Source organism: Sorghum bicolor, chromosome 2 (genome assembly GCF_000003195.3).
Source record: "Sorghum bicolor cultivar BTx623 chromosome 2, Sorghum_bicolor_NCBIv3, whole genome shotgun sequence".
Lineage (NCBI taxonomy): Eukaryota > Viridiplantae > Streptophyta > Magnoliopsida > Poales > Poaceae > Sorghum > Sorghum bicolor.
This window is the reverse complement of record NC_012871.2, coordinates 71,035,978-71,047,066: the sequence shown is the minus strand read 5'-3', so window position 1 is coordinate 71,047,066 and position 11,089 is coordinate 71,035,978. Positions and strand designations below refer to the sequence as shown.

General features: G+C 41.1%; 1 protein-coding gene and 1 long non-coding RNA gene across 2 annotated transcripts; both read right to left on the bottom strand.

The window, feature by feature from the left end:
* On the bottom strand, positions 1,395-6,813 carry LOC8056362 (uncharacterized protein At2g29880). The gene is made up of 3 exons (XM_021453608.1): positions 6,718-6,813; positions 2,203-2,526; positions 1,395-2,120 (listed from the first exon to the last, which is right to left on the bottom strand). The coding sequence occupies exons 1-3, from the start codon at positions 6,811-6,813 to the stop codon at positions 1,704-1,706; spliced, it is 837 nt and encodes a 278-aa protein (XP_021309283.1). The 3' UTR covers positions 1,395-1,703.
* On the bottom strand, positions 8,260-9,303 carry LOC110432475. Its single transcript, XR_002449918.1, has 2 exons — positions 9,077-9,303; positions 8,260-8,983 (listed from the first exon to the last, which is right to left on the bottom strand). It is a non-coding gene; the product is annotated as an uncharacterized LOC110432475 (long non-coding RNA).

Genomic DNA, 11,089 nt, shown 5'->3' with positions numbered 1-11,089 from the left:
CAAAGTTCGGATACAACAATGCCATCTCTCAACATAACTAGCCTCATCTCACACTAATCAAAGCATCAGCTATCCTATCACGTATGATATTCATGGATTCATCGCTCTCGCCTTCGTCGGTACCATCTTCCTGTGTTTGTGTTCTGCGTCTTGCACATCGAGGCATGTAATCCTCATCAGCATCACATCTGTTGAACTCCTTGTCAGGCATTTTACTATCACGGATGAAGTTATGCAAAGCAAGACAAGCAGTAATGATATGCGTCTGAGTAGTAGCATTAAAACTTGGCATGTCCTTCAAAATACGCCATTTTTGCTTCAAGACTCCAAAACACCTTTCAATGACATTACGAATGGATGAATGTAAGAAATTGAAAACCTCGTACTTTCCTTGAGGAGGCTCTGAACGATTCCGGAATTTTGGTATATGGTAGGTGCTTCCTTTGAAAGGTGCAAGATACCCATTTCGGTTTGCATAACCCGAATCCACAAGATAATATTTTCCTAAATAAAACCAGTTAGTAAGGTACATAATAATACAACCGGCTATCATAATACAGGAAACCATTATTACCTTTAGGAGCTACAGGAAATGATGGAAAATTTGCCAATGCATGATTGAGGATGCGTGAGTCATGGGCAGATCCCGGCCAACCGGTGACCGCAAATGTAAACCTCATATCAAAGTCACAAATAGCGAGCACATTTTGAGAAGTATACCCACGACGGTTTGTGTGGTTAACTGTTTCATCCAATGGCACTATCACTTTAACATGTGACCCATCTATTGCTCCAATTGCTCCTTTGAAGTATGGCCAAAAACGGTTCTCTCACCCTTTCATGTTCCGTAGAAAAAGTAGGATCTCTTGGCGTAATATTGTCCTTAGCTAACTTGCGCAAACACCTCAACACTTCATGAAATTTGGTGTGAATCGTCCAAAGTGACCGTGTGAATCGATTTTCAGCTTGCGAAAATGATTGCGGACCTCCGACGATCCATAAAAACATAGCTAATGACTCAATAGATGAAACAGTCTTGGTTGAGGTCAATCCATAGTTAGAAACTAGCAAGTCATGAAGTTCATTGAAAACCTCAAGGCTCATCCGAAACATCTTGTAAAAATACGTGGGTGTTGACATACACACCCATTGGATGCCAGTTTCACCTTTCTGCAAATATTTTTCAGCATACGAGTTCCCCATTCCTCCAACAATGGTTGCATGCTGTGACAGCTCAGCAAGCAACAATAATCCCTTCTGCCCTTTAGCTATAGCTCTCAAGTGGTCATCCATCTACAGAACACAGTAAGGATATGTAAAAAAAATCTGGAGCAAACAATGCATGCAGGTCAAGACATCTACAGAACACAAATAGATAAATAGATGAGTACAGAGATCACACAAAATAGATAAATAGATAGAAAGTCATGACAGGTACAAACTGTTGTTCGGTACAGACTACAGTTTGGTTCAACACATATCACAAAAATTATGGTTGAGCATAAGAAAAAAGTCTAACAAACATGATAAAGTCCAAATCAAACAGAGCCTTCCTTCTTGTTCTTCTCCTTCTCATGCTCCCTCTGAATCAAATCGAGCCTTCCATTATTTGTTTCCAGAGAGGTAAAGAATTCTCGAAATTCAGGATTGGCAAGTGCGGACCAAGCCGTATACATTAGAGCAGTTCCTTCCTCCACACCACATTATTTCACCATCTTCACAGCCTCTGCAATGGAAGGAATTTGGTTGATGGTAGGAGCAGATGATACTTCAACACTTGTCGAGATCCTCTCTGCTGCGTTTTCTATCTTCAAACAAGTGTTCTTGTACATACGAAAGAATGGACTCTTCTCTTCCTTCTCTTCAGCAGCAGTGGAGGTCCCCTTGTGTTTTCTTTTGCCTTGGTTGACTGTCTTTTCCTTCTCTTTTGTAGGTTTTGGTACCTCAGCCACATCCTCATCACTTGTATCATCGGAGGATATATCTCCAGGACAGGTTGCAGTAGACCCATCAACATGTGCCTTACCAAAAATGACATGCATATCTTCAAGAAACTTTGGTCCATGCTTTCGAAACTTCACATGACTGCATTTGATTCCTTTCTCAGGATTGTTGCATCTCTGAAATTAAAAGAAAAAATTAGAAAGGCACCGCAAAAACAAACAAATGACAAAATATTTACAATGGCAGTACAATGCTTACAACAAGGTGTTCATCCCACCATTCCTTCGGGCAATCAACAGTTTTGTTCTCTGCATCCCATCCAAGCCCAGTGGCAAAATTCTTGAACTCCATAAACATTGTATATTCCTTCTTCAAGATATTTAACTTGTTCTTCAATTGTTTTTTTGTTCGTTTATCACCGGATTTATCTCCAAACTTGGAAACAACGTTCTTCCAACCAGTGAAAATTCCCATTGGCCTATTGCCAGCATCTATTTCCTCTTTGCAGGCGTCAAACAAATTTCTCAAAAAACGATCACTCCAATCTGCCTTGTCACCAAACCAAACAAAAAAAATTCCAATCTAAAATTAGGACAAATATCGGATGCATATAAAAATCAGTTTTCAAATCTTGACAGTTTTGAAGTCCTTGCTTCCTTGAACTTACAGTAATCTAATGGTAGATCAATCACTCCTGGAGATTTGTGATATCCTACCTTTTCAAATCTATTTGAAATTCACTGAAAGATCTATTCAAACACTAATGGAACCCACTAATGAACTATCAAGCTCCATCTCCTTTTACTGAAGCAAATCTTGAAGTTTTTTGGGCTTCAAACATCATAGCTAAACAGGGCAGAGGAGATTGGACATCACAATCCAAAAGGACAGAGGAAATCAGACATACCTTGCGACCTAGCGACCTGGAGCCCTTAGGGAGCCGGTCGTCGTTGGGCAGAGATGCGGCCTGCGCGTCGGAGTAGCTTCGGTCGCGGCCGGGATCTCAGGCGGAGATGCAGCCGCCGAGTGGAGATGCAGCCTCGGTCGCGAGTGGAGATGCAGCCTGCGAGGCGGCCAGAGGATCTCAGGTGGGGAGGCGGCCTTCGTTGAGCAGCCTCGGTCGCGGGTGGGGAGGCGGCCGTCGTCGAGCCTCAGGCAACGGTGGCGGCGGAGGAACCCTAGCCACCAGTCGTGGCCATGCGCGCGCGTCGGGTGGGTACGGAGGGAGATGGCGTCGGGCGGAACGGATGCGGAAGAGGGGAATAGAAGCCACCGAAACGTTTTTTTCCTTTTCATAACCGGTGGCAGTGGGTAATTTCCTCCAAGTTGGTCATTCAAAAGCCGATGAAAGCAAGGGGGAGGTGCTTTTGAAATTGTACTGTGGTAAAAGTTGCTTTTGGGTAAAAGTATATGTAGCTTTTGGACCCTTTGGTTGGCTTGTTGCTGAAGCAAAAGCAGGTTGAAAAGTCCAACCAAAGGGACCCTAAAGAGCCTCAAAAGATTCGTCTCGCAAATTACAGGTAACTATATAATTAATTTTTCTTATCTATATTTAATACTCCATGCATGTGTCATAAGATTTGATGTGATGAAAAATCTTTAAATAAATAGATTTTAAGATAAACTAAACAAGGCCAAAGAAAGCAGAAAATGCCTCACACAACTAACGGCAACACAGCGACCAATGAAACCTGCCGTTGGTCCCAGCACAACGCCGACGCCGCCGCCGCCTCCTATCCGGCCCAAATCCTGCGATGCGGCAAGGAGTGCCTCGGCCTGTGAAGGTCCGCCGTCCGCGCGTTCCACTCTTTCCGTAGCGAGAGGACGGACCAACGAATCGAAAACCCGGCAGCCTCTCATCCTGAAATGTAACCCACCCACCAGAACCAGAAACATTCCGACCTGCTGCTACGGAGGCAGAGAACCAAGGGCACCAGGGCCTTGTTTAGTTTCCAAAAAAATTTACAATTTTTTTGGAAACTAAACAAGGCCCTGGTGCCCTTGGTTCTCTGCCTCCGTAGCAGCAGGTCGGAATGTTTTTACAATTTTTTTAAAATTTTTCATCATATCAAATTTTGTGGTATATACATGCAGTATTAAATATAGATAAAAGAAATAAATAATTGCATAATTTATCTGTAATTTGCGAGACGAATCTTTTGAGTCTAGTTAGTCCATGATTGGACAATATTTGTTAAATACAAACGAAAGTGGTACATTGTTCATTTTGCAATTTTTTTGAAACTAAACAAGGTTCATACCTAGTTTAGTTTCCAAAAAAATTTGCAACTTTTTTTAAATTTTTCGTCACATCAAATCTTATACGGCAAATGCATGGAGCATTGAATATAGATACAAAATAATTAATTGCACGGTTCGTCTGTTTTTCTGTGAGACGAATCTTTTGAGCCTAGCTAGCCCATAGTTGAACAATATTATGTTAAATATAAATAAAAATGCTACAGTTGTACTTTACAACATTTTTCACGAACTAAACAGCCCCTAAGCTGGAATCCCCAACATCGTTTTTCCTTTTTTTCCTCTTTCCTTTTTGTTTTCCTGTTAGGGCTACCTTGTGACCGCATGTTGAGCTTTCTATAAAAGCTGGGTTTACCTCCACGTGATCCGATGTATTTTCTAATCAACACATATGAAAGAAATATCTGTGTGCATCATGGTTTCGAACATCATCAGTAACCAAAACACCTTACAATCAAACGTCTTGCAAACACTTGTTCAGTTTAGCTATTTGTAAGCGAATGATTAAAAGTCTACCATTAAAACCTAATATGTTAGGTTCACTGTGGAGATATCATCTATGTGAACTGCAATTCTTTCAGGTCCACCTTCAACTTCTGAATCTCAGCAAAAGATACTAACTTTCAAATAGTTGAAAAGAATACCTGCATATCTTAGCAAAATATATGGAATTAACTTTCTATATTTGATCATACTATCTCTCAGGTTGTTAGCTCAACCGCATCAACAAATGTTTTAAAATTAAACTTTCAGTACAACTTCAGCATCACCTAGATAAGTGTGCTACAATAATTCACAATTAGGTGAATGTCTGCTCGTTGCATTCTTGTATCAATTGCATTGCACCTCCATAGCATGGAAAAATCCGACATTCTCAAGACAACCATAAAATCAGGGCCACGCAATAGGCCATTAGGCCACAATCTGTGTATGCTCTTTTTATAGAGTACCCTAACAAATGGTCCTGATAAGAAATTGTGAACTCACTCAGAAATTTTCGTAACGGCTTTCACAAGTTGTAATGCTGAAATCAAACAAGGATAACTCACCAAGTCAGTACATTCAAGCAGCTTCAGAGTTGTCTTTTGATGTCAATGTTCTTCACTAATGGTGTCTTTTATATATTACTGATATTACATTTGTTTTCATATGCTTTATAGAGAAAAGATGCTTTGGCTCCAACGCTCTCGTGTTATATGGTTAAAGGAGGGAGATAAAAATACAAAAAAAAATCACTGAAAAGCAGTATGACAAGGTCAGAAAAATAAAATTCAAAGATTGAAGAAAGAGGATGGGCAATGGACATATCAGAAGGAAGAAATGGAAAACATGGCCTAGCTTTTTTAGCAACCTGTACACCAACGACCCAGAGGTAAATGCTGATTTGTTAATGCACCTCTTTTAACCAATTATCACTGATGAGATGAACGAGAGCATGTGCCGGCCTTTTTCCTGAGAGAGAAATCAGTGATGCTTTATTCCAGATCGCTTCTGTTGACGTCGGATGTGATACAAATCGCACACCAGAAAGGACATTAGACGTTCGGGCTACCGAAGATCGCAGCGAAGATCTCGCACTTTTGTGATGAAGAACGGAGAGGTTTATAAGCAAACCACCAAAGGATAACCAATATACTTGCGTAACGAAGAACCGGTTAGTTTTTAAACAAACTAGTAAAGAAACCGTTGAAACTCTCGCCCAGGAGGGACCCTGGACATTGTTGGGTTGTCCTAGGTTGGCCGGCAAGCCTAGGACCCCATCCTTGATCGTGGATCAAAGGATGAACAACATGGAAGTTGGAGGAGAGGAGAAAAGGAGTAGATTGATTTGTTTGTACGACGATTGGATAGATGAAAAGTGAATCGGCCATGATCCTCTTATATATATATAGAGGGGGTGGTCTTATCATAGAAAAAAACCTCTCCAACTCTTATTTTTCAAGTTTTCTATGAGTTTGAAACAGTTTAGATTGAATATAGAAATCCAGATCCGAATAAGTTTTTTTATTAGGTTTGCCGGAAGTTCCGACTCGGGTCAGAACTTTCAGCAACGGAGCATCTTCATGGGGGTATAACTCCTTCATCCGGACTCCGAATTAGATGTTCTATATATGTTTCTTTAATCATTTTGATGAGAAGAACACAATTACAAAGTCCGTCCCATATTTTAACAACTTCACAAAATAAATAATTGTGGTTGTCCATAGGTCCCTTGAAGGCACCTGGGCGACTGGGCCTGATGGTTTCCCCGCCCATTTTTTCCAAAGAAATTGGGGTCTCAAGAAGTCTGATGTTGTGGCAGCTGTGCAGAATTTTTTTTGAGAAGGGGCAGATGCCAGAGGGTGTATAATACTTCGATTGTCTTGATACCGAAAATTCACCATTCTGAAGAACCGAAGGACTTTAGACCAATCAGTCTCTACAACGTCATTTATGTGCAAAGAGTTCTAAAAGCCAAATACTACCCCAATGGTGACCTTATTGACACAGCCTCCCTTCAGTCATCTCACCAACCTGAGCTATCAGCCTATCACTCATGGCCTTGATCTCCTGAAGAAGGGGCTCATATGGAGAGTTGGTAATGGGGATAAAATTCATATCTGGAGGCATAATTGGATTCCAAGGCATGAAGGCAAACTGGTCTTCAAGTTACAGGAAAAAGATGACCCTGTCGTCTAAAAAGAGTTGGCCAACTTTTAAATGAGTCTAGAACCCAATGGGATTGGAATCGTGTGGATCATTTCTTTCTCCCTCATGACAGAGAGGCGATCTTTAAGATAAAAGTCCACGGTCCGGATCGGTGGGAAAATTCAGGTATCTTCACAGTCCGCAGTGCTTACCAGCTTGCTGTACAATTGAGGGACTGAGAAAATAATACCTGTTGCAGCAGCAGCAGGATGAACACTTCAGGAAATAGATCTTTGTGGAAGTCAATCTGGAAGCTTCCACAGAAAATAGAAGTATTTCTATGGCGAGTCGTGAACCATGGCTCGGCAACGAGGCTAAACAAATGGAAACGCTCCTTAGAAAAGGATAATATGTGTGAGCTGTGTGGGTTGCAGGTTGAATCTGAATTCCATGCCTTGGTGATGTGCGATCATGCAAGAAACCTGCGATCTCCTTTGAGAAAGATTTGGGGGTTGCCTAGTGAGGAGCTGCTGTTCTGTACTGGTCCAGATTGGTTACTCTAACTTATGAGTCATGTTCATGTTCCCAAGCAAATGGCGGAGCTGACGGCTATCATGTTATGGAGGACATGGTTTTTAAGAAATGAGGTGGTCTATGGTGCTTAACTAATTCCTGTGTCTGTATCTGTCAGTTTTCTACTAAACTATGTTGATTCTTTGCAATTAAGCCAGTGCAAGATTATGAAAGAGGATGTGAAAGGAAAAAATCAATCTTGTCAGAATCTGAACAAAGCAGGGTTGACAAAGAAAAAAAAAAGCTCGGCAATTACTAGAAAGATGGAAGCCTCCTGGACAAGGATGGGTTAAAGTGAATGTTGATGGAGATTTTAACCAAGAAACTGGACGTGCGGGTATCACTATTATTATGCGGGACAGTACAGGTATGGTTATATTTGTGCTTGGAAAGCCACTTTTGATGGGATGAATGCTGAGGAGGTTGAAGCCTTGGCTTGCTTGCGTCTAGCAGCTGAGTGGACGCGGAGTAAAGCAATTATTGAATCTGACTGCTCAATGGTGCAGCTTGTCGTCCAGGTGTGGATACATCACAGATTGCTTTTATTGTAAATGATGATATAAAATATGAGTCTAACTTGCTAGCAGGGCCGCAGGGGTGAGTTTCATTTTGGTGAGGAGAGAGCAAAAATGAAATCGGTCATGAACTCGCGCAGCTGGCAAGACGCACGTCACACTCTCCTATGTGCCATGGGCAGGTTCCCCAATGCGTGGAGTCGTTGATTGTGAAAGAATGTAACCTGTTTCATGAGTAATCAACAGAGCTCAACGCAAAAAAAAAACTTTTTAAATTTGTATTCGAATACGAATAATGTCAGCTATATCAAATAAGATATGATTGAATATAGACATCATATATGCAATTTCAGTACTCAAATAAGCATATAGTATCCGATGTTGAAAACATCCAGCTTCGCATACGAACAGATCTCAACTACTCTTAACATATTCAATCTCGAATATGATAAGAAAATATTGATACTGTTTTCACCCTTTACAAATCTATACCTATCTATAAAGAGCCAAAATTTCAGTCTGCCTCCCTATTCTTCTGCCTGCCCGTCCGCGTCCGCGTCCGCCCGCCCGTCCGTGCCGTCCTCATTGGAAGTCAAAGTTTTAGTCTGCTAGGATTTCTGTCCGAAATCAGACGATTCATGTCTTCTATCTCCAATACGATATGTTCAGGATATAGTATAGATACAAATCCGAATCAGAGCCGAAGAGGAGATCAAACGAGAAAAATAGATAAAGAATCAAAGAGGACCCGTGCCGCCGCCTCCGTGCTTGCTGGCCATGGTGCCCGCACCGTCGCCTCCCCCGCAAGCACAGCCAGATGCGCCCGCGCCGCCAGCCACATCTTTCGGCCAAGCGCGCCAGTGCTGCTGCCTCCGCAGGGGCTGGCCAGGCCCGATTCACCATGGAGGAGAAGAGGAGAAGGATGAGCGCTGCCTCCATGCTTGCTGGCCGTGGTGCCGGCACCGTCGCCTCCCTCGCAAATGCGGCCAGATGCGCCCGCGCCGCCGGCCACATCTTTCGGCCAAGCGCGCCAGTGCTGCTACCTCCGCAGGGGCTGGCCAGGCCTGATTCACCATGGAGGAGAAGAGGAGAAGGATGAGAGGCGAGGTGAAGATGAGCAGTGTCCGCACCCAATGATAGAGGAGAGAAGCAGTTACCACATCTGCTCCATGGATGGTGAAGAAGTGTAGCATGGATTTGTCAGGGGAACGAAGATAAGCGGCAAAGACCTCCTAGAGCTACAAGATAAGGCCGTGAATCTTTTTCCTTTTTTATTAAGCTTCCTCTGTGCCCACGCCACGCGGCTGGCCAGCCAAACAAACCGTGAGTCATTCTTTCTTTTCTTCCTCTTATTAAATTCTTTCTTGCTATAAAAAACATTTCTTCCTATTTATTAATATATGATTCTTTATTTTTTCTATTTAGATGAGTGTATAATGTGATCATTGGTTACATACTAAAATAAATTATATATATAAGGTGATCATTGATTAAAATTTTCGAGTCCCCATGAGTAAGGCCTTCTTAAGATCTATTTTTTTATTTGAACACTGTAGCACTTTCATTTGTATTTTACAATTATTATCCTATTCCGGAGAAAAGTAAATCATATTATTTTATCTCAATCAATTTTTTGTCCCGTTGCAACGCACGAGCATTTTTGCTAGTAATAATAATAATAAAAAGAAAACAGGGGTCCGGTGTGGACTGCTTTTATCCTTAGGCCCGTTGCTTTCTCCTCTGAGCCTATATGGGCTGGTTTCACACTGGGCATTCGGGTTACCTGATTTTTTTGGGTCGAATAATTCGGGTAATGAAAATTGTTACCTGATATTAGTCTCGAAAAAACACTACCACAATTTCGGGTACCCATAATTCGGGTATTCCCGATTTACCAGAATTTTCAGAAAACAACACACTACACAAAATTTTAATAGCAATTTATATATAATTTCAGCAGTAATTTATATAAAATTTCAATAGCATTTTGTAGAGAATAATATATTACGATCACTTGTTCAAATAAAGAGAATTATATTCCAATAAATCGATAAGTTTTAATGTTTAACTAACAACACATGATAAATACAAAGACATAGACAAATGTTTGGTAGTTCGGGTACTGGGGGATATTACCCGAATTACCTAAACTAATTTCGGGTAATCAAAATCGGTATCCGAAATTAGGATTGGGTACCTCGGGTTCGGGTAATTCGAGTACGGGTAATGGATATCGAGTAATTTTCTCAGGCTTAGGCTGGCTGGCGGATCTCCTCCACTCATAAGTTCCCCTCTTCTTCCATCTCCTTCAATTTTCCAAGACCGAGAAGATCTCCGTTTACCTCTCCCCCTTCTGGTGGCTTTTTTCCTCGCGGCGATGACTGATGACTCGGCGACCGCCGCCTCCCTCTTCGTCGAGTCCCTTCGCCGTCGACATTCAGCCACAAGGTGCACCTTTCCCTTCCATTCCATTCCCGTTGGGCAAAACTAAGCCATCCAAACCCTAATACAATCAAAGTTAGTGCACCCAAACCCTAATATAATCGAAGTTAGTGTGATTGGTTTTGAGTGGAAGCCCTGATCTGTCTCACTTATATTCATATCTCTTATGAGTAGTAACTTCGATTATTTTCATTCGGTTTTATATATGTAACTTTTTTTATTTCAATAATGTAATTGTGTTAAGCATTTCAGTCTGTGCGTAATGTCATACTAATACTAACAAGAAAAACATAATGCAAGATTATAAGAAGGTTAAGTGCTAAGAGAGCAGTGACTCGCTGACTAAGTTTAAGCATGCTCAAACTTCCTAATCCCTTAAGAGTTTTGTGATGTAGTAGACATTACAATTTTCATCTTAAATCAAATAAATAAAGAAGAGAGTGGAGAGCAATTGAGAAAGAGCAAATGAATACATAAGTTTTTTTCTATCTCTCCTCTTTCCTTTTTATAGGAAATGTGTGAGGGAAAATTTTCATAATTTCCCCTAATAGAGTTTGTATTTTAAAAAATATTTGTAGAGAAATCATTATGTCACAATGTTATGTGATTGGGCCCTAAGAACATTAGTATGATACCTAACATATATTATTTTAAATATATATATATATATTAATTATATATGTGCTAATTTGTCAAAAGATGTTAGAAAAAAATAGAAGTTGCTCAGA